The sequence below is a fragment of the Pleurodeles waltl genome, chromosome 3_1 (genome assembly GCF_031143425.1).
Source record: "Pleurodeles waltl isolate 20211129_DDA chromosome 3_1, aPleWal1.hap1.20221129, whole genome shotgun sequence".
Taxonomy (NCBI): domain Eukaryota; kingdom Metazoa; phylum Chordata; class Amphibia; order Caudata; family Salamandridae; genus Pleurodeles; species Pleurodeles waltl.
Window position 1 is genome coordinate 1,445,219,483 of NC_090440.1, and position 23,585 is coordinate 1,445,243,067.

General features: G+C 46.7%; 1 protein-coding gene across 1 annotated transcript in view; it reads right to left on the reverse strand.

Moving 5' to 3' along the window:
- LOC138283590 (golgin subfamily A member 4-like) overlaps nt 1-23,585 on the reverse strand; it is a 182,872-nt gene that overhangs the window by 16,538 nt on the left and 142,749 nt on the right. Inside the window, exons 10-11 of the mRNA XM_069221529.1 lie at nt 9,159-9,326; nt 4,294-4,452 (exon numbers count right to left, since the gene is read on the reverse strand). Of these exons, the coding sequence (XP_069077630.1) occupies nt 4,294-4,452; nt 9,159-9,326 (327 nt within the window). The remainder of the gene's footprint in view (nt 1-4,293; nt 4,453-9,158; nt 9,327-23,585) is intronic.

Below are 23,585 nucleotides of genomic sequence, written 5' to 3' on the forward strand. Positions count from 1 at the left end.
TTTCCGTTTTCTCCCTTTGTGATGCTTTTTTGTTTTTCTATTCTTCCCCCTTTCCCATATTTGTCTTATGTTCGCAGTAAATGCTTGAGGCAGAAAAAAAGTGCCGTCCTCAAAAATATGTGCCGGTCCCCCACACTTTAAACCACCAGCTCAAATTAAGAACTGTAGCCGTGGTTCACTCTGATTGGCGTACCTGAGTCTTTATTAAAGCCATAAAAATAATTGATGCTGAAAATGTGAGTTTGAGATCAGATATTGCACGTGTGATGCAGTGTAGACCTGCAAAACCCACGATAATGACTTCAAATGCTTTACTTCAGATCCGCTATTGCTGCCATTAAGCACTGGGGCCGGGATCTGCAGGTAGCACATGTCAAAAGTAAACTATTGTGACACGTGGAAGAGCCTGCAATGCTGGGGTACCTAATGGGCAGGAGTGGGGATGCCAACTAATAAGGGATATTTAAAATGTGCCCAATTTTAGTCACAAACAATGTAAATCATACATACATTTCCCAGTATCTTGTGTGCATATTGCATATGAGGCAAGGCACTAACAAAATTAAACAAGCATTAGCAAACCCAATAGGTTTCAGCTGTGAAAGCTATTGGCTTTGTCACTTTTTTAATAAACTAAGCATTACATATGTTTATGTATTAGTGGCAGCCATCGTTGTATGGTTTATAAAAACAGTACAAATACATTCAAATATGCCAGCCATAGATACATGCAGATCTAAAGCAGACATCTTTCAATGCATGTGTCTTATTTGAACAAACCATTCAAAGATGGTTACTGCTAATGTACATGCATCTAAGGTTGCTGTCTTTCGATAGGTTTGTGCAACCGAAACAAAACAATTTCTTTGTCCTCACCGTGCAAGCATGCACACTCATGGGAAGCCTTCTTGAAATGGATTAAAACCCATTTCAGGATGGATATTTGGCAAAGTGTGGCGGGAGCAAAATAACTTTATATTTTTTTTTTAACCAAAAGTGAGAGGGACAGGGGATCAACAGAGGGGTGCAGGCATATTTTTGTTAAAAAAATACATGATATGGAGTTGCAGGAGTAGGAATGGATGAACTGGGAGAATGGAAGCAACACAGAGAGTGAGAGTTAGCAGAAGGGGCAAGGGAAGCAACAGACAAGCATAAACAGACACAGTAGCAATACAGAGATTGAGAGGGGCAGAACAGAGTAAAAAAAAGAAGCAGCAGATGAGAGAGTATGAAAACACATATTCTTCTGTGTAGTGAATGCAAAAAACAGTCCCTTATGCAAGCAACATCAGCAGTAGAAGGATGCAAGTCAACCAATCAGAGCACTGCAGAATGAAATGCTCATTGGTGGACTAAACCCAAGAATAGAGGGGCAAGCCATCAAAACATAAAGAGGCAATTGAGATAGACTACAAGACCATTCAATCATGATGAAGAGGCTGACCCAACGCTCACTGAATTTATATTGGAAACAAAAAGCCTGGCTAACAGACAGCTAAAGCTCACTGTACCTCAGAACTAAAAATGCTATTTCACTTAGTAGGTTGTGGTAGCTTCTACATATAGCAAATGTCTATTGGTGAATAAAAGCCATATATGTTCTTACAATAGCTTAGGTAACAGCTACACAGACAATCCATGCACTGTTGGATTATTTATAAAAAAAGAATTCCAAACTGACCATGGAATTTGAAAAATATCTTCCAAGGATCCGTTTGCAATACAATGTCCAGTTTGCCTGAGGTTTGGACAGTAATTAAATAAGTGCCTCTAGTTTATCTCTTCTCCACCAAGAGAAATTATCTCTCCGGAGCATTTGAATATGTGTAATGTGGTTCTCCAGGAAGATCAATGGGCCTTAGCTGGCCAGCACATCTTTGGAAGGAAATAAGGGGAAGTTAATTGCTGAATAGTTGTCTTGGAACATGTGGAAAGTGGAGGGATGAGCAACAACAGATGTGCACTAAAAAGAACTATCACAAACCTGCTAGAGATGCCTGTTTGACCTGAATAGTGCTTTGGTGTTTTTTTTTATCTTTGTAGACCCCCAATCCCTTATCAGGGTGGCTCCACTCACACGATGAGGTGACCTGGGCCCAACAATAGTGAAAGTGGTACTTTCAGAGGATGGCATGGTAAGTTTTTCAGTTTAAAAGGCCCACTCTTGAGAGTGCTGAGACAGATCTACACAAAAGCAGTGACTCTGCCATCTTGAAGCAACATTAGAATATAGATTTTAGGGATGGACTTCTGATAAACTGTGAGAAAATGCTGAAAATTGAGTTGGCTGTTATGGGAACGTGTAGAGGACAAGTTTAGGGCCATTCACCAATCACTGGCAAATGACCACTGTAAGAAAGGTTACTCACCACCATAAACACCCCTCAAGAGGGTCAGAGGTAGAAGAACATTTTGACTGCATCTCTGTCTGACCCATTAACTGTAAGTGTTTCTCAAGGGTCAGACCAATTGGCCTCCTGTGGACACAGGGATGAAAGGGAGAAGAAGGGCAATGAGAATTGGACCTGTGCTGGAGCCAGCTGAAGAACATGAAGGAGAAGAAGGGTATCCCTACCGATGAACCAATGGACCAGCAGGAACAGGGCCTGTGCTGGAGCCCTGATTGCAAAAGTGGTTGAACCTCGCTCCTACTGACATCTGTGACTTGGTATCCTAGAAGCTATTTCTTGAAGTTTGAGAGCCTTAGGTGTGGCCTGGAAGGAAATATTTAGGATTCCAATGTTTGAGAGAAACTGGGTGTACCAACAGGGTAACTGTTCTTGCCCCCAACCTTCTGGTGTGCGTGAGGCAAAACAATTGGTGGGTAGCTATTTTTCATTTGTAGTGCAAGAGTTGGCTCCAGTGGTTGTTTATGATAACGAACGTGTGCAAAGATTGACTTTTACACCCTAGTCATTTTCTTCAAAAAAATCTTATCTCTAAAATCCTACTAGTGTAAATTATTTTCAAAACTTAAAAATCCCTTTTTTCACTAAATTAGTTTAGTAATATTAATCAGTTGTTTCTAGTATTTAATATTGTTTTGCTGCTGCTTAGTTACATTACTCACATTTCATTCACGAAAAAGAGCCACTGTACATAGCCCATGTCTTACTCAGTCAGCCAGAATCTACCATCCTTCCAAATCTCTGGAATCTATATGCCTGCTTTCTTGGAATTCCAACAAGAAATATGAATTGAAAAGGTTCCCCTTTCTCCAAGTGAAGCATTCCAGGAACAGACATGTGGCTGACCTGCTCCCCCCCTAAATACAATAGGGAGTGTTTTTGGATGCCCCATTCAGAGTCTGTTGTTGATCAGACACAATCGCTCCTTTGCTGGAATGGCTGAATTTTTGGAAAAGAATTGAATATGAGGTGGATTTGCCTTCTCAGAGCCCAGATTCAGTCAAGAGAGTTTGTAAACTAGGAATATTGAAACCAGTTCTTCCAGTAGCCATATCAGAGAATTCCCCTACAGACAGAACATTTCGAAGCAGAAGCTTTATTGTGCCTCTGGAACTTAATCTGGAAACAGAGCAGCACCGTAGCAGAAATGCTCACTATGATGCTGTAGAAATGAAACAATGAAGTCGGCAGAACGTAGGTTCCTGGTTACCGTGCTCCTTCCCTGAATAATGAAACACTCCTATTCAGAAATCTCTCTCACACAAACACACACTTTCATTGTGAGGACCATCATCGCAGAGCCAGAGGCACCTGTAGCCGTGTACACAACCTATCACACGGGTAACAGAGGAAAGGAAGAGAACAATCACATCAATAATAATAATACTAGCTATATAGTTATTGATCAGCTTCACATCCTCTTCACCTCATCTGACTATGCAAGGGACAGGTTTCTAAACGTTCCACTCTAATGGGGAAATGTACCTTCCACAGGCCCAAAAATGCAAGTTAAAATGTCTAATTTTTTAGAAGCATTGGGTCAGATTGATTTTTCAAAACCTCCTCTATCACATCTGCAGTTTCTACCTGAACCAACTCTGCACCGTTCAGTTGTCCCATTAGTTCATTACTGTCAACCCTCGGAGATCAAGCCTCAGTTGGCGCTGGCTGTCTGCTATCTATTGCACATTCCCTTCTACAAAAACAGCCTGTGGTTGTCTCAAGGGAGGAAGATGAGGACAGAGACTTCTAGATTGCCCTAGCCTAAGACCAGCTTGCTCTCCAAGCCCTACTGCCGCGTGGGTCTTACTGTAGCATAATGTCAGTGGTGCACGATAACATCAAATTCAGGATTGCAAAGTTAAATAGTAAGGTAGATTACCTGCAGTGGATACAGACTTCTTTTAATTTTTGCCCTTCTCCTTTTGTCTTCAGCAATTCCTATGAGATTTTCTTTCATCATCCTCAGGCTCTGCTCTCTAAATTCACGGAGCTCGTTTGCTAAGCAATTCGCTTCATCCACAAATTGCTGAATATAAGTCTGTACAAATGGGGCGATATCCAACATTAATCAAATAAGGACAAACTCAAATTAAGAGAATTTGATAACTTTACTAGTGAGTCTAAAATCTTTTCATTCACTAGAAAGATTTCAAAGGTGCACAGTGCATACAGATCTGGGGCTACTAAGAAAAGTCTTTGGAAGCCCATTACTCACACTCGTTCAGGAATTCACTACCTCTCCCTTTGGTACATGTTCAATTTAATATCTTGTGTATCACACACCAACAGCTGTTTGAGTTTGCCACAAGGTTCCCTAGCCATGAAATACAAGGCTTCACTATATTATTTACGCTGATGGATAACACCCACATCACCTTACAGAGGTGTTATTCACTCTTGGCACCACTACAGCCCTTGCATTATTTTTTGTATTTTATTTTGGGGGGTTTTCCATATTTTTTTATAGCGGAAAAAATTAGCAAATTCTACTGTTACTTCAGATATACAAGTCGAAGAGATCCTGAAAAAGAAGAAGCAAATAGCGAGTCCTACACATCCTATTACTAAAATACTTTCTTAAAGAACCAATGGGCATATTTAAGCGCCCGTAGCGCCACCGGACTGTCACTTTTAGTAACGTGCCGGTGGCGCTATGCACTGCACTGTATTTACAAGGTATTGTTTAGCCACTTTTTGTGCCTTAACACCACCTTGTAAATGTGGACCGTTCACACGCAGCACTTTGCGTGGAAGGGGCGTGCAATGGGTGTTGCTGTGGACATACCACAGCAATACCCATTGCATTTTGACGCTGCTTCAGATTTACGAGTTTTTGTAAACCTGAGGCAGTGCCCCCCAGGGTTGGCATTAGCAGGGCGCAACAAGGAGAAATGCTTTCATTTCTCCTCGTTTTTTTTTGCTCTTTCTATGTGGGCTGCAATCTGCAGCCCACATAGAAAGAGTAAATCGACATTTATGATTTCTTTGTGCACAATGATGTTCCTTCCCGCACGAAAACAATCTCCCCCTCAATGCAGCCATCCTTACACAATGGTGCATGGGTTGCTGCGTTGGCCCACTGCAGCAAATACAGTGGCGGCGCATGGGGAATCACAGAGGTGCGCCGTATTCTTTTAAATATAGAGCATCCCTGCATTTTGAGAATGACAGTGAGTGATGCGGCCAAATTTGGTGCAGTACCACGCACTGTCATTTTTTGTTAAATCTGGCCCAAGTTTTCAAAGTGTTCCTAGTTGCAAGTACATGGTCCAACTCCTAGATCATTGTTATCTTGCTTGTCCACAGTATTGTGCTATGAAATGTAACGGTTCACACTTTATGGGACTTGCATTTAACAATAGGAACAACTGCAAGCATTTACATTGTGGCACATTCAACTGATATAATTCAAATTACGTTTATTTAGCAACTGTTCTTTAAACAATACGACTGAATATTTAAAATATGAAAACCACAACAGAAATCTGTAGTTTAAACATTCAATTTGTTTATTTCTTATTAGCGCATGTAAACTGACCGAGGCAGATGGAAACAACGAAAAACACATCTGCACAAAAATAGTAACAACTGCTTCACATTAGAGAGTACAATATTTAATGTATGGAGAAAGAAGATACCACCACCGAGCAGATAAAAACAATCCAGTACCCCCCTAAACTGCTTGTTAACTGAAGTGATGTGTTGCTGTCTAAATCAGAACTATCTTCGACAAATTGAGCCTGTCATCTGATTTTCGTAAATGAGATGTTACTGATTATTTAATAGTCTGTTGTTTTCTGGGATGTGATTACTTTCCTTTTCTAGCAGTTGCTAGGTGTGCTACTTCGAAAAACTACTTGGAGGTCAAAGCTCCCTAAACTACTAGTGTATGACGCCTTTGCTTTTATGTTCAAATGACCCGGAATGAATGAAGGAATTAGAACAGAAGTAGAAAACGTCACTCCATAATGTTTTAGAAGCTGACCTCTTCACGCCTATTGTCTGAAAGAGACCAGGAGAATTGGGGTCAGTTGTCACTACAGAGAACAATTTTTGTTGCTTCTGTAGCCGCATGAAGTTTATTTACAGCACAGCACTGCTATAGACCCTCCAGTTCACAATTGAGCCCACGGATTACTGACCATTACCACAAAATCATCATTACATAATTAGCTGTGGATAAGAAAATCCCCGGTTGTTGCCGAGAAAGAAGGGACGCAGGACAGATGTCGGGACTAACTTAGCAAAGACCAAGGGGCATATTTATACTTGTTTTGCACCAAATTTGCGTCATTTTTGTTTTTACGCAAATTCGGTGCAAAACTATCTCCATATTTATACTCTGGCGCTAGACCCGTCTAGAGCCAAATTTATGGAGCTAAAGTCATTTTTGGGACGTGGAAACATACTTTGAGTCAATGAGCTGCAAAGTATGGGTTCCTGTGCAAAAAATGACTCTATGGCCTTAGCGCCATATTTATCCCCCATGCTAAAATCAAGCACGGGGGAGGGGGTCAAATAATAGTGCAAAGCTTCCTTTGCACCATTATTTAATGCCTGGGTCAGGGCAGGCATTAGGGAACCTGTGGGCCCATTTCCATGGTGGAACACCCACACCAGAGGGACAGTGGAGGATGGGGAAGCCCATCCCAGGTCAGTATAGGTAAGTACAGGTATTTTTTTTTTAAGTGCCCTGAAATGGGCCCCCCTACATGGCACTAGGTGGTGGGCATGACTCCTGTCTTTTCTAAGACAGGAGTCGTGGTATGGTTCGTTTTGCTTCAGAATATCTTTTTGGTGCAAAACCCCCTTCTTCCATACCGCCAGCCCCAGCCGGCTAATGTCATTTTTTTTATGCTAGCCTCACCTTTGCACCGGCTTGCACCATTCCATAAATGCGGTGCCCAATTGGTGCTCAGAAATGGTGCAACCCAGTGCTAACCTTTTTGGTGTAAAACTGCATTAGTGCAGTTTTGCACCAAAAAGTATAAATCAGGGCCCAAAATGAATTGAGGCAATCTGACAGTGGCGTTACGAAACTGGAAGAGGCCCCCTGCACAGAACCTGGAGGCAGCCACCTCCGGATTCACTCAGGCCAGGTGCAGTGTTGAGGGGGCCACCTGGAGCACAGGCCTCCCCCCTCTGCGGGGGGCCTTTGTTACACCCATGCCAGCACACAATCCTGCTTTAGGCCATTGTTTACCAGTGAACACGGTGTAAGATAGCCGCTCATGTTGACCTCAACCTCTGATCAGATGAAATAACTGAGGGCCTGATTTATACTTTTTTAGCGCTGCATCTGCGTTTGAGGCAAAATGGCACAAACTTACAAAATTCAATCATATTTTGTAAGCTTGCGCCGCTTTTGTGTAAAAAATGACACAAATGTAGAGCTAAAAAGTATAAATCAGGCCCGAGTTCCTTAAAAATATTGATGAGGCCTGAGGGAACACTCTGTTCTTTGGCTGTTTTCTAAATCTTCACCCAACCCACCAGATTGAACACTGCCGGAAATTATGACAAAGCAAGAGCATAATTGCCTCTCAGCTCCATGTCTTCCAGGCAATGGTCTTCTCGTAAGTGGCTTTTGTAATCCACCCCTCCACCCCCTTCCCTGCTCATGTGGCAACATCCTCTGTTCTACAGACATGCATTCAAACAAAATAATATTTCATAGTCTATTTTTGATATGACAATGAAGTGGGCTGTCCATATTTAACCCATGGTCACACTAAGCCACTTACTTAAAAAGTGGCTTTTTGGTAGACCCACTATGAGAATCCTGATATGTACCATAACGTGTAGCTCAAAGCAAAAAGGTGACAGTTGTTCTGTCCAGCAGTCAGCACTGTGACAAATCATTACTACTTATATAGGGTCGGGCCCTTCGCCTTAACCTGCTTTTTCTGATGTGAACAGGCGTCAAGGAGACTAAAATGTCTAGATCAATGGTTTTTAACCCTTTAACTTCTGTGAACCCCCACTTAATCATTACTGGAAGCGGGGGACCGCCACTGAGTCATCATTGGAATTTAGGGAGCCAATATCGGAATCTGTTGTCCCCAGCTTAAGCAACTGCCATAATTTGAACTGCAAAACAGTACACAAAAATACGTAAGCACGTATTTATCAAATACACACATTATGAAATATTTTGTTTAATTCATAAACAAACATATACAAATCCAAATGTATATACACTTTATTAATCTATTGATATTATTTAATTTCCTAAGTGGTCATGGACTCCCTATTTAGGCATTGTGGACCCCATGGGTCCTGGGACGACAGGTTCAGAACCGCCGGTCTAGATCATTCTCCAATAAGAAAGCATTTCATATAGTACTGGTATTGACACACAACTTAGAAAGTTCCACAACATGTGGCACTTTAGAGACTGCACACTCAAGAGACAGAGTGACCAGTCAAATGCTAGCTAGCATGCTGCGTGTTCACCTCATGGTTCTTCTTTTACTAATCTTAAAGGTAAGGCAGATAGTAAAATTAAGGAAGCACAGCAGAAAAATTGGCAAATTAGTTTTATTATACATAAAAAAAGTTGCAGATAAGTTAACATAGCTGTGCTAGTTAAAAAATGTTATTTCCTACACAAAAATATGCAGCACATATTACAACTGTCGAAACACATGTTTTATATTTTGCCAATTCTGGACGGTTTAATTCATTTAAGCAGACAACATAAGGTTTAAAATCCCCATGCTTGTGGAGGGGTTATAGGTGTACCTTGTCACGGCAGCTCTCCTTCAGTACCCGGGCTATGTCCTGGAGTTGGTGTTCCTTCAATTGCACTAACTTGACGCTTTGATGCAGGTCCACGAATAACGAGGCAGTTTCTGCACTGATTTCAAGAATCTGCAGAAGGCTACTCTGTTCACCCGCTTTCAAATCTCCCTGACGAAAAAAGAATCACATTACTTGACCATGACACACCTAATATCCTTAATATGCTAAAAAGTAAACCCACCATTGATGACAGCGCAAAATCTCTAGGAGCTTTCCTGGACACAAGACTTAAACTTCAATCGCATATCAACCCATTGCCAAAAATGAGCTTCTTTTGGGAAATTGCTGCTGCATCCCAGAGCAAGATCTTAAAACTCTTTTGAGACAAGAGGAACAAGACCATCCTCAGGACTCACTGTTGAAAAATAATGAAATCTTATCAGAAATCGACCTCAATATTGGCCCCAAAGCAACTGTTTGTATATGGCCAGCACTCCTGCAAACGTGTTCTAAGAGGCCAAAAACCTTGACTCCACACGCACGATTGAATAGGCAACACTGATTTATGCTCCAGCCTGCGGGTCCACTGAATACTGAGGATGGGCTTGTGGACCTTTTGGCCAAGGGTGACAGAAACGTCGACAGTGTGCTCTCTCTGACAGACATTTACATGTGTGGTCTCAGTCCTTCTTGAATATTCGAAATACAAGGACGAAACTCCTTTAGGACTGTGTAGTTTTCTACATGTATGGTCAGGGCAGGGCACTTCTTCTGCTCCATGGATTGTATCGATATATGGATTATGGGTTGTGCTAGAGAGATTGTACAGACATGTTACTGTATAATTTGATTGTCTCAAAAATGTATGCTGTAATATTGATGTATTTTGGTACACATAAAATACATTTATTTTTGCTTACAACAATACGCTGCCAATTTATTACGTGTACAATTTACTGATGGTTTGCTGTTGGATCCTTATGTGACTATTAGACAATAATATTAATTGGAATGCAAATTATTCCTCCAGGGGCATGTTTGTCTTTTGTAATCTGTAAATCAGCAGCTTTCCTCATTCCCTCCTGCTGATGGACAGTGCTACCATAAGGGTCATGCTCCTGAGAGTAGTCTCAGCCTTGATTGCCCAACAAGAGTTTAACATCTAACTCATAAGTATTAACAAACCTATCCCCATGGGCCACAAAGTACCATCTGTGACATGCCCGAGAGCGCCCCTATGCCAGCAGGGCAAGGGTCAGGGTGATGAAATGTGGGTGTAGGGGGATGCGAAGCAGATGCGGACAACAAACTGTGCCTTCAAGTTACGTCTGTCTGCCACCAACATTCTATTACCAATACTTTAGTTAATGTGTAAATAAATAATTACTGTTTTACAGCTTTCTGAATGTTCTTTCTCTGTGAAGTTAACAGCACCCCTGTCCTGCTGTTCACCAGGGGGCTGCAATTAAAGGTTTGGAGGGCCGCATGTGGCTGTACTTTCAGTATCCCTGATCTAACTTATAGTTACCTTCAGCTGGAATACACGAGCCCAGCACCCTTGGATATGTTGTGCAATACAGCTCTATTATGCCTCACCAGATGCCCAGATGCTGCTATTCAGCATTCACACACCTTTAACTTAACTCTCATGACCTATTTACCAGCCACTTCTTTATTTCCGCTTGCTGCATACGCTGCAAATTCAATCCTAGGGCAGCTCAATTTCAGCGCAACTGTTAGAAATGGGGTCTTTGGTTGACAGTCAGGTTACCCCCCGTTCAAGCAAGGACCCTCACTCTAGTCAGGGCAAAAGAGAATCACCCTCAGCTAACCCCTGCTTACCCCCTTGGTAGCTTGGCAGAGCAGTAGGCTTAACTTGAGAGTGCTAGGTGTAAAGTATTTGTACCAAAACACACACAGTAACTTAATGAAAACGCTACAAAATGACACAACACAGGTTTAGAAAAATAGGAAATATTATCTAACCAAAACAAGACCAAAACGACAAAAAATCCACACTACACAAGTCAAGTTATCAATTAAAAATCAAAAAGAGTCTTTAAGTAGTTTTAAACACACGCTAGCACTGCTAGAGTGAAAATGTACCTGGTGCGTGTCAAAAATAACCTGCACGGATGGGTGTGCGTCAAAAAGGGCTTGCGATGCGTCGATAGCACTCATGAGCGAGACCTTGCGTCGTTTCCCCCTTCTGTTGAGTCGGCATGTGTTGGTTCTTCTCTCCGCAGGAGAGCGATGCGTCGATTCGGTCCGAACACGGGTCCAGGCAGGCCTTGTGTTGTTTTTGCACGCACAACCATGATTCGCGTCAGAAATCCAGCCCCACAATGATCCGAAAACCATGCAGCACGGGTTGCGATCTCCCAGCCTCTGTCAGCGATGATGCGCATCGTTTCTCTTGCTCCGTGCGTCGATTCTTCAATCGTGTTTCCGGAGAGCATCGATTCTCAGCCACAGAGCCGGCGGCGTGTCATTTCTTCAGCCGCAAATCGGAGTTGCGTCGATCTTTTCCCTGCACGGCGCTCTGTGCGTGATTTCTTCCCCTTAGGCTGCCAGCTTCACCTTTCAGCGTCCCAGGATCTGGATGGGCACCACAGGGCAGAGTAGGAGTCTCTCCAGAGACTCCAGGTGCTGGCAGAGAGAAGTCTTTGCTGTCCCTGAGACTTCAAACAACAGGAGGCAAGCTCTAAATCAAGCCCTTGGAGATTTCTTCTCAAGATGGAAGGCACACAAAGTCCAGTCTTTGCTCTCTTACTCTGGCAGAAGCAGCAACTGCAGGATAGCTCCAAAAAGCACAGTCACAGGCAGAGCAGCTCTTCTTCCTCAGCTCTTCAGCTCTTCTCCAGGCAGAGGTTCCTCTTGTTTCCAGAAGTGTTTCTAAAGTCTGTGGTTTTGGGTGCCCTTCTTATACCTAATTTCTCCTTTGAAGTAGGCCTACTTCAAAGTAAAGTCTCTTTTGAATGTGAAATCCTGCCTTGCCCAGGCCAGGCCCCAGACACTCACCAGGGGGTTGGAGACTGCATTGTGTGAGGGCAGGCTCAGCCCTTTCAGGTGTGAGTGACCACTCCTCCCCTCCCTCCTAGCACAGATGGCTCATCCGTATATGCAGGCTACACCCAAAATCCCTTTGTGTCACTGTCTAGTGTGAGGTGCAACTGGCCCAACCGTCAAACTGACACAGACAGGGAATCCACAAACAGGCAGAGTCACAGAAATGGTATAAGCAAGAAAATGCCCACTTTCTAAAAGTGGCATTTTAAAACACACAATCTTAAAATCAACTTTACTAAAAGATGTATTTTTAAATTGTGAGCTCAGAGACCCCAAACTCCACATGCCCATCCGCTCCCACATGGAATCTACACTTTAATCAGATTTAAAAGTAGCCCCCATGTTAACCTATGAGAGGGACAGGCCTTGCAACAGTGAAAAACGGATTGAGCAATATTTCACTGTCAGGACATATAAAAGACATTACTATATGTACTACCTTAACCATACACTACACCTTGCCCTTGGGGCTACCTGGGGCCTACCTTAGGGGTGTCTGACATGTAAGAAAAGGGAAGGTTTAGGCCTGGCAAGTGGGTATACTTGCCAAGACGAATTTACTGTTAAAACTGCACACACAGACACTGCAGTGGCAGGTCTGAGACATGATTACAGAGCTACTTATGTGGGTGGCACAACCAGTGCTGCAGGCCCACTAGTAGCATTTGATTTACAGGCCCCAGCACCTCCAGTGCACTTTACTAGGGACTTACTAGTAAAGCAAATATGCCGATCATGGATAAGCCAATTACATATACATTTTGTAAAGGAGCTCTTGCACTTTAGCACTGGTTAGCAGTGGTAAAGTGCCCAGAGTACCAAAAACAGTAAAATCAGAGTCCAGCACACATCAACAACCTGGGAAACAGAGGCAAAAAGTTAAGGGAGTCTACGTCAAGGATGAAAAGTCTAACAACAACTATCAATAAAATGTACCGCACTCTACTTCTCTGCTTGTAACCTTTCTCAATATCACCGGGTCTGCAATGAATCACAATGAATAAATCAATGTACATTATTAGGAAGGAGTTGTCAATTTTTTTTTAACCCCCTTGTGAAATCTTATTCTCGGCTTTGCTGGAGATGAGCTTGAGTTTGGTGAGTAATGCACCGGGCTGGGGAAGCAAAACGACAAACCAGAACCTTACTAAATGAGAGGCATATAAGCAGTGCACTTACCAGAGGAAAGTGATGCACTTCGGGTCTGTGGCCAGACTTACATCGACCATCACAGAAAGGAACCTGGCGTCAACTACTAACTGTACAGTAGCTGTCTCTGGAGGTCTACTGCGAGGACTGCTGTGGATATTTCAGCCCACTCACCTGCTGCTGCTACTGGTTCAGTGATTTCTTGGAAATGGGCGTATTATAGGAACAGAAAATTACTTTCAGTTTCATGCATGGGCACGTGCTGTGTGCATTCATGAGTCTGTAGATGGACCCCCGGGGGTGTGATTTAGAAAGCAATATTGTTGAAAATAGATATCAATTGGAAAGCAAGAGTAGAGTCAATCTCTTAGATTTCTTTGCGCCATTTTTCAGTCCCCCTAACAGGGGAACATCCTCTTTGCATACATTATGCCCGGTGCAGGCATAATCTAGTGCAAAGGGTAACCAAATGGCGCAATGCATGCATTATGCCACTTCCTAAATTTGGCGAGGCGATTTTGGCCTCTTTGGGCCACATTAGCGCCATATAAAATGATGCTAATGTGGGGCAAGGAGGCGCAAAGGGCTTTTAAATCTGCCCCTCAGTATTTTGAGACAGAAAGGTCGGCATACAGGAAACAAAAGAATCATTTTGGAAACTCAAGAAATATATCCAAGCATGCACAACAAGGTGTCTCACTCATGAGAAACTAACGGCCTGATTTAGATTTTGGCGATAATAGTCATGCCCTCAACTTTTTGACTGGGAACCCGTCCACCACCGTGATGGTTCTCCTGGTGCATTTAGAAGTTGGTGGTCCCATAGACAAAAGCCCGCATTCGAACTGCCATCTCCGCCAAGAAATACCGCCCGCGCCAATGGTGTCAGTGGGAAATGGGATGCTGGTGGGACCCTAGCCCCCCTTTCTGCTGTGCAGATTTGGATGTGCCTTGCCACCAAGAAAAAGGTGGCAGTCCGACCTTCATGTCTGAGTTGGCAGATTGGGGGTAAAAAGGGGTGAAAACTCACCTTTATTTCCCCATTCCACCCCTGTCTTTGAATAGTCACAACTGGGCTACACCTGCTGTCACTGCTGTGACCCTGGAGAAAACACACACCCTGTTGCCAGACTCGAAGGTAGGAATACTGCATTGCCAGGGTATGTTGGGTAGGCACTGCATGGGAGATCAGGACCACTGCAGGCTTATACATGTCACAGTACTTTTTATTATATTACTGTGACATGCATATGTCGGGGACATGAGGGGGTCAGACACAGACGGGGTACACTGGTACACAACACATATCTCACACACACACACAACTGTCATTAGGGTGCCGGTATTCATTGACAAATGAATGCTGGCACCACAGTGATGGGTCATTCACACCTGTCAACCGTGTCCATGTGTACACATTGCCAGGGGACCTGTACTTGTCATATTGTGCTGCACATTGTGTGAGTGAGTCAGTATATGTGTGTGTGTGCATGCAATGAAATCAGCTGGGTCAGGGGGAGGTAGCTGGAGTGGATGCTGTGGTTGTGTCAGTATGTGTGGCACATGCATATGGCTGTGATGTTGTTGTGTATGCTGTGTTGTGTGTTGTGTTGCTGCGTGTAACATTCAGGTCAGTGATGTTGTGTAGTTGTCATTTTCGTGATGTGTGTAGTTGTGCTTGTGTGTGAGTGTGTTTGTGTAGGTGAATGTAGTTGTGTTGTGTGTGGGTGCAGTGTCAATCAATCAATCAATCAAGAAATTTGTAAAGCGCGCTACTCACCCGGAGGGTCTCAAGGCGCTGGGGGAGGGGGAACCGCTACTGCTCGAACAGCCAGATCTTGAGTTGCTTCCTGAAGGAGAGGTGGTCTTGGATCAGACGGAGGTAGATGGGGAGGGAGTTCCAAGTCTTGGCTGCCAGGTAGGAGAAGGATCTTCCTCCCATGGTGGCTTTTCTAATGCGTGGCACGGCGGCGAGGGCGTGGCTGGTCGATCGTAGCTGGCGGGTGGGAGTGTAGAAGGTCAGGCGGTTGTTGAGGTACCTGGGGCCCAGGTCGTGGAGGGCCTTGTGTGCCTGGGTGAGGAGACGGAACGTGATTCTCTTGCTGACGGGGAGCCAGTGCAGGTCTCTCAGGTGTCCGGAGATGTGGCTGTGTCGGGGGATGTCAAGGATGAGGCGTGCGGAGGCGTTCTGGATGCGTTGGAGTCTTTTCTGTAGTTTGGCCGTGGTTCCGGTGTAGAGGGTGTTACCGTAGTCCAGTCGGCTGGTGACGAGTGCCTGGGTGACCGTCTTCCTGGTTTCGGTGGGGATCCATCGGAAGATCTTTCGGAGCATGCGTAGGATGTTGAAGCATGATGATGAGACGGCGTTGACTTGTCTGGTCATCGAGAGGGAGGAGTCCAGGATGAAGCCCAGGTTGCGTGCGTGGTCCGTTGGTTTGGGTGCGCTGCCCAGGGCAGGGGGCCACCAGGAGTCATCCCAGGCAGAGGGTGATGATCCAAGGATGAGGACTTCCGTCTTGTCTGAGTTCAGTTTCAGGCGGCTGTTCATCATCCACTCGGCTACGTCTTTCATCCCTTCGTGCAGGTTGGTTCTGGCAGTGGCTGGGTCGTTGGTGAGGGAGAGGGTCAGCTGGGTGTCGTCGGCGTAGGAGATGATGTTGAGGTTGTGTTGGCGTGCGATGGCTGCGAGGGGGCTCATGTAGACGTTGAAGAGGGTGGGGCTGAGTGATGATCCTTGTGGTACGCCGCAGATGACTTCGGTGGCCTCGGATCTGAACGGGGGAGGCGGACTCTCTGGGTTCTTCCGGCGAGGAACGAGATGATCCACTCTAGTGCCTTCTCTTGGATTCCGATGTTGCTGAGGTGCTGCACTAGGGTGCGGTGGCAGACAGTGTCGAACGCTGCGGAGAGGTCCAGGAGGATGAGGGCCGCTGTTGGATGAGGATGTCGTCAGTGGCTGCGATGAGGGCGGTCTCGGTGCTGTGGTTGGCTCGGAAGCCGGACTGCGAGTGGTCGAGGGATCCATTAGTCTCGAGGAAGGCGGCTAGCTGTCTGCTGACGGTCTTCTCGATGACTTTGGCCGGAAACGGGAGGAGCGAGATGGGGCGGTAGTTCTTGAGGTCGGTGGGGTCTGCTGATGGTTTCTTCAGGAGGGCGCTGAGTTCGGCATGCTTCCAGCTCTCCGGGAAGGTGGCGGTGTTGAAGGAGCAGTTGATGATGTCCCGGAGATGGGGTGCGATGACGGAGTCGGCCTTGTTGAAGACGTGGTGGGGGCATGGGTCGGTTGGTGATCCGGAATGGATGGTGTTCATCGTATGGATGGTGTCTTCGGTGCTGACCGGGGTCCAGGCGCGGAGGGTGGTGTTGGGGGGCGTCGGTTTGGTGGTTGGGTGCGTGCTCTGTGCGCTGAAGCTGTTGTGTATGTCGGCGATCTTGCGGTGAAAGAACGAGGCGAGTGACTCGCAGAGGTCTTGTGAGGGAGTGATGTCGTTGTTTCCGGCGCTGGGGTTTGAGAGCTCTTTGACGATGCTGAAGAGTTCCTTGCTGTTGTGTGCGTTGTTGTCTAGTCGTTCTTTGAATGCTGTCTTCTTGGTGGTGTGGATCAGCTGGTGGTGTTTGCGGGAGGCGTGCTTGAGGGCGGTCATGTTGTCTGTAGTCGGGTTTTTACGCCAGGCTTTCTCGAGGGTGCGGCAGTTCTTCTTGGAGTTCCTGAGGTCGTTGTTGAACCAGGAGGCTTTCTTGCTGTTGGGCCTGATGGGATGGGTTTTCAGAGGTGCGAGGTTGTCAGCGCAGTTGGCGATCCACTGTGTGAGGTTGTTGGCTGCTTGGTTGGGGTCCGCTGAGCTGGCGGGAGGGTTCTGGCTCAGTGAAGTGGAGAGCTGGTCGGTGGTGATCTTGTTCCAGCTCCTGCGGGGAGCCTGTTGTGGGTGGTGGTGAGTCGTGGTTTTTCTGAAGCTGAAGTGGACGCAGCTGTGGTCTGTCCAGTGGAGTCCGGTGGAGTGGCTGAAGGAGATGTACTTGCTGGAGGAGAAGACTGGGTCAAGCGTGTGTCCGGCGTAGTGGGTGGGGGTGTTCACCAGTTGCTTGAGTCCGAGGTTGGCGAGGTTGTCCAGCAGGGTGGTGGTGTTGTTGTCGTTGTTGTTCTCCAGGTGGAAGTTGAGGTCCCCTAGGAGGATGTAGTCAGCGGAGGGGAGGGCGTGTGGGCTGATGAAGTCTGCGATGTCTTCGCTGAATTGTGTGCGGGGTCCTGGGGGTCTGCAGATGAGGATGCCTCTGAGTGTGGTTTTGGGGTCGGTGTGTATCTGGAAGTGAAGATGTTCGGCGGCTGTGAGGGTGTCATCGGAGTTGGTCGTGATGCGGATGGTGTTCTTGTGGACGATGGCGATGCCTCCTCCTGTCTGGTTGACGCGGTCCCTCCGGGTGATCTTGTATCCGTCCGGGATGGCGATGGCGATGTCGGGCGCTGAGGAGGCGTTCATCCAGGTTTCTGTGAGGAAGGCGACGTCTGGAGATGTGGTGTCGAGCAGGTTCCAGAGTTCCACGGCGTGTCTGTGGATGGAGCGGGTGTTGAGCAGGATGCACTTCAGGTGGTTGCTGCTGGTGCTTGGCTTGACGGGTGCGGGTCCGGGTGCAGGAGAACTTGCAGGATTGGCAGGCGAAGGGTCCGTGGGTGCGTCTTGGGGCAGCTCGGCAGCACCCGGGGATCCGGCTGGTGTTGAGTGCGAGGAGGGTGGCGGCGTCGTAGGTCCGGTGGGTAGGCTGGCAGTGGCGGGGGCCAGGGGGTCTGGCGCTGGGCACGGTCCAGGCGCAGACGGGCGCAGACGGACTTGCCTTTGGCGCGGCCGCTGCGCGCGGCCTCCATATGAGGGGAAGAGGGAGGGAGAAGCAGCTGGGAGGTGGGAGCGGGGTGGCCAATGGGGTCCAAGGGGGCGGAGCTACCGGGACGCAGCGGCGGGAAAACGGGCGGCGAGGGGGTGGCGAGACGAGGGAACAGAAAGTAAAAGGGAGCACAGTCAGGGCAACAAAAGTAAGGGAGAACAAATCAGGGCAACAATACCAGGGACACAGGCACTCGGGGCACAGAATAAAAGAAGCGGACACAGGCACTCGGGGCACAAAATCAGAGGACACTGGCGCTCGGTCACAGAAGACAGGCACAGGCAGTCAGGGCACGGCAGCGAGAGCGGTCACACTTGGGGCTGCGTGGCGGTGAGGGGAGCGACCTGCCTGGGAACCATGGTCAGAGGTCGCTCTTTCTACCGCTGCGCGGCCTTCATATGAGGGGAAGAGGGAGGGAGGAGCAGCTGGGAAGTGGGAGCGGGGGGCCAATGGGGTGCAAGGGGGCGGAGCTACCGGGACGCGGCGGCGGGAAAACGGGCGGCGAGGGGGTGACGAGGCGAGACGAGGGAACAGAAAGTAAAAGGGAGCACAGTCAGGGCAACAAAAGTAAGGGAGAACAAATCAGGGCAACAATACCAGGGACACAGGCACTCGGGGTACAGAATAAAAGAAGCGGACACAGGCACTCGGGGCACAAAATCAGAGGACACTGGCGCTCGGTCACAGAAGGCAGGCACAGGCAGTCAGGGCACGGCAGCGAGAGCGGTCACACTGGGGGCTGCGTGGCGGTGAGGGGAGCGACCTGCCTGGGAACCAGGGTCAGAGGTCGCTCTCTCTACCGCTGCGCGGCCTCCATATGAGGGGAAGAGGGAGGGAGGAGCAGGTGGGAGCGGGCGGCCAATGGGGTGCAAGGGGGCGGAGCTACCGGGACGCAGCGGCGGGAAAACGGGCGGCGAGGGGGTGATGAGGCGAGACGAGGGAACAGAAAGTAAAAGGGAGCACAGTCAGGGCAACAAAAGTAAGGGAGAACAAATCAGGGCAACAATACCAGGGACACAGGCACTCGGGGTACAGAATAAAAGAAGCGGACACAGGCACTCGGGGCACAAAATCAGAGGGCACTGGCGCTCGGTCACAGAAGGCAGGCACAGGCAGTCAGGGCACGGCAGCGAGAGCGGTCACACTGAGGGCTGCGTGGCGGTGAGGGGAGCAACCTGCCTGGGAACCAGGGTCAGAGATCGTCAATGAGTGTCAATGGTGAATGTATGTTGTGTTGTGGATATCCATCAATGTTTGTTTGCAGCATGTACGTTTTGTGTTGTGATGGAATGGCAATACGTAATAGTGTGTATGTGGTGTGTTGTGTTGTGTGTGATCCAGGAAGACACATATGGCAAAGGTACAGTGTGTGTGTCACTTATCTCTATTCACTGCCATTGTCCACTGTTCATTAGGACTCTCAATGTCCTCCCTCTGTCAGCGAACCGTCTCCAGTCAACCACTTACAGAGCTGCAACATCAAAATATGGGGGGCAGAACACCATTGACTTGACAGTCTTTTGATTCCGCCACTGGTGCGGCTTGGCTGTGCAACCGCCATGACCTAAATCAGGCCCTAAATTCATTAACAGTTCGTCAAGCTTTATTATGGACATTGTTTGTAGTTTCTCTGGCCACAATAATTTTAGATAAGAATTAAACATGAAGCACATTTTCTTGGCAGATTGTTGTTGGATATTTTCATTAATTTTACAGAGCTAAAAAAGGAAGTTATTGGTTTGTGCTGTCGTTTATGGATCTGAGCACGATAATGATTGCAGAGGTGGAGGAACCCGCATTTATTGGATACAAATACATAGACCATTTTTGATATTGATCAATTTCCAAAGGAGATGGTATGTTGTTGATAACTCATCTGAGATCGTTTTTATTGTTTAATATGCAATTGATCCTAGACATGTTGGTAGATTAATTTATAGTAGCTCCCATTCTGATAAAGTGCAATTGTAACTGTAGGAAAGACATATGTTTTACCTTTGTCATACCCATGTTTAGACTGATACTGGTGCTTAATGACTCAGAAAGTGCAAGGGCTCTGCCAAGCAGGCTCATGGCCAGTGCTCTGTCCTTAAAAGTGTATGGTGTTTGGTATAGTTCCAATCGGCCAGGACACCCTTCTGTAAATCCCTAGTATATAATAAGGCAGGGAGGTTTAGCGACCCCAGTGGACTTAATGCACTTCATTGTGCACTGCTGTTGCGTCTAGAGTCATTTTAAAGCTAGTCCTGCCTTGCCCAGTTCCTTAAATCTCTAGTCAGATGGGAACCACCCTAATTAGATTGGGAGAACCGCTGGAAGGGGATTTTAGAGAAAAGCTAGCCACACCTGTGGGTTGGGTCAGGCAGACGTGCACTGTAAATAAATAATTTCTTCATTTTGATTTTTGAAGGAACTGTGAATTCTGGGTAAAAATATGCCACACTTCCCAGAAAGTGGTCATTCCAGAGGTTGACGTCTTTTACCCCATTGGTTTGGGTACCACCCCTAATACCAGCCCAGAATGTAGAATAAATATTGAAGATCTACAGGAGCTTCTCAGATCCCTGTCTGAAACAGCTGAAGAAGAAGGACTGCCCTGCTGGACCCTTGAACAGAGAACTACACTTAAAAGAACTACACCAACTGCACATTACAGGCTCCACATAGGAAGGACTTTGGCTGTCTTCAAGCTCTGGAAGAAGCTACCTGCAACATCAACTCCAGCTGACCAGCTTTATCTGCATTTTCTTGGAATTTCCTTGGACTGACCAGGTTTATTGTGGGAGTTGTAGTCCCAGACACCCAAGAGGCAAACCAGAGCTTCTGAACCCTTGACTGGTGCTGTGGACTCTTTCTGACTCTCAATAAACCTTTCAGAAGAAGATCTGCATGTTTGGGAACTTTTTGGCAACTGTGGTGAGAAAGCTCCAGAAGAAGACCAGCTCGGCATTAAGAGTCAAGCTACCATTGTCAAACTACAAGTCAGCCTGACCACACTGGTTTGCCCAGCTGAAGGATCCAGAGCCCCCCGGGGAACTTAGGAATCACTGTCTCCCCAACTCTACTCCTGCTTAACTGTGAGGTCAGTGCGCTGTGAGGTGCTCTGACATCACAATCTCCCACCAGACCGGCTCGGAAAAAGCAGGTAAGATCTGCTTCTGCTTATGTATCGGATGGGGTTTTAGGTGACCCTCATGTTTGTTGGGGGCATTGCTGGAAAGGGGAGCGTTAACAATGGGGTATTTGGTTGGCAGTCAGGTTACCCTCTGTCCAAGCAAGGACCCTCACTCTAGTCAGGGTAAAGAGAATCACCCTCAGCTATCCCCCGCTCACCCCCTTGGTAGCTTGGCACGAGCAGTAGGCTTAACTTCAGAGTGCTAGGAGTAAAGTATTTGTACCAACACACACAGTATCTTAATGAAAACACTACAAAATGACACAACACAGGTTTAGAAAAATTGAAAATATTTATCTAAACAAAACAAGACTAAAACGACAAAAATCCACAATACACGAGTCAAGGTATCACTAAGAATTCAAAAAGAGTCTTCATGTAATTTTAAACACAATGCTAACACTGTTAGCGTGAAAATGTACCTTGGGTGCGTCAAAAATAATTCCACATGGGCAAGTGTGCTTCAAAAAGGTCTTGCAATGCGTCGATTTCACTTACGAGTGACACCTTGCGTGTTTCTCCTTTAGTCGGGTCGGCGTGTGTCATTCTTCTCTCTGCAGGAGAGCGATGCTTCGATCCGGTCAGCACTCTCGGTCTGGGCAGACTTTGCGTTGTTTCTACACGCCCAGCGGTGTTTGCGTCAGAAATTCAGACGCATGATGGTCCGAAAACCACGCAGTGCGGGTTGCGATCTCACCAGCCTCCGTCAGGGATGCTGCGCATCATTTCCCCAGCTCCGGGCGTCGATCTTCCGTTCGCATTGCAGGCGAGCAACGATTTTCAGCCACAGAGTTGCGTCGACTTTTTCCCGTACAGCGGTGTGTGCATGGATTTCTCACTCTTGGGCTCCCAGCTTCTCCTTTCAGGGTCCCAGAAACTGGATGGGCACCACATGGCAGAGTAGGAGTCTCTCCAGAGACTCCAGTGCTGGTAGAGACTTCAAACAACAGGGGGCAAGCTCTAAATCAAGCCCTTGGAGAGTTCTTCACAAGATGGAAGGCACACAAAGTCCAGTCTTTGTCCTCTAGCACAGGCAGAAGCAACAACTGCAGGATATCTCCACAAAGCACAGTCACAGGCAAGGCAGCTGTGCTTCCTCACCTCTTCAGCTCTTCGCTAGGCGGAGGTTCTTCTTGGTTTCCAGAAGTGTTATAAAGTCTGTGGTTTTGGGTGCCCTTCTAATACCCATTTTGCCCTTTGAATTAGGCTCACTTCAAAGGAAAGTCTCTCTTGATTGTGAACTCCTGCCTTGCTCAGGCCAGGCCCCAGACACACACCAGGGGGTTGGAGACTGCAATATGTGCGGGCAGGCACAGCCCTTTCAGGTGTGAGTGACCACTCCTCCCCTCCCTCATAGCACAGCTGGTTCATCAGGAAATGCAGACTACACCCCAGCTCCCTTTGGGTCACTGTTTAGTGAGAGGTGCAAGCCACCCCAACTGTCAAACTGACCCAGACAGGGAATCCACAAACAGGCAGAGTCACAGAAATGGTTTAATCAAGAAAATGCTCACTTTCTAAAAGTAGAATTTTCAAACACACAATCTTAAAATCAACTTTACTAAAAGATGTATTTTTAAATTGTGAGCTCAGAGACCCCAAACTCCACATGACTATCTGATCCCAAAGGGAATCTACACTTTAATCATATTTAAAGGTAGCCCCCATGTTAACCTATGAGGGGACAGGCCTTGCAACAGTGAAAAACAAATTTAGCATTATTTCACTGTCACAACATATAAAACACATTACTATATGTCCTACCTTAGCCATACACTGCACCCTGCCCTTGGGGCGACCTAGGGCCTGCCTTAGGGGTGCCTTACATGTAAGAAAAGGGAAGGTTTAGGCCTGGCAAGTGGATACACTTGCGAAGTCAAATTTACAGTTAAAAATTGCGCACTCAGACACAGCAGAGGCAGGACTGAGTCATGATTACAGAGCTACTTAGGTGGGTGGCACAACCAGTGCACCAGGCCCACTAGTAGCATTTGATTTATAGGCCCTGGGCACCTCTAGTGCACTGTACTGGGGACTTAGTAGTAAATCAAATATGCCAATCATGGATGAACCAATTACATACACATTTTGTATGGGAGCACTTGCATTTTAGCTCTGGTTAGCAGTGGTAAAGTGCCCAGAGTAACAAAAACAGC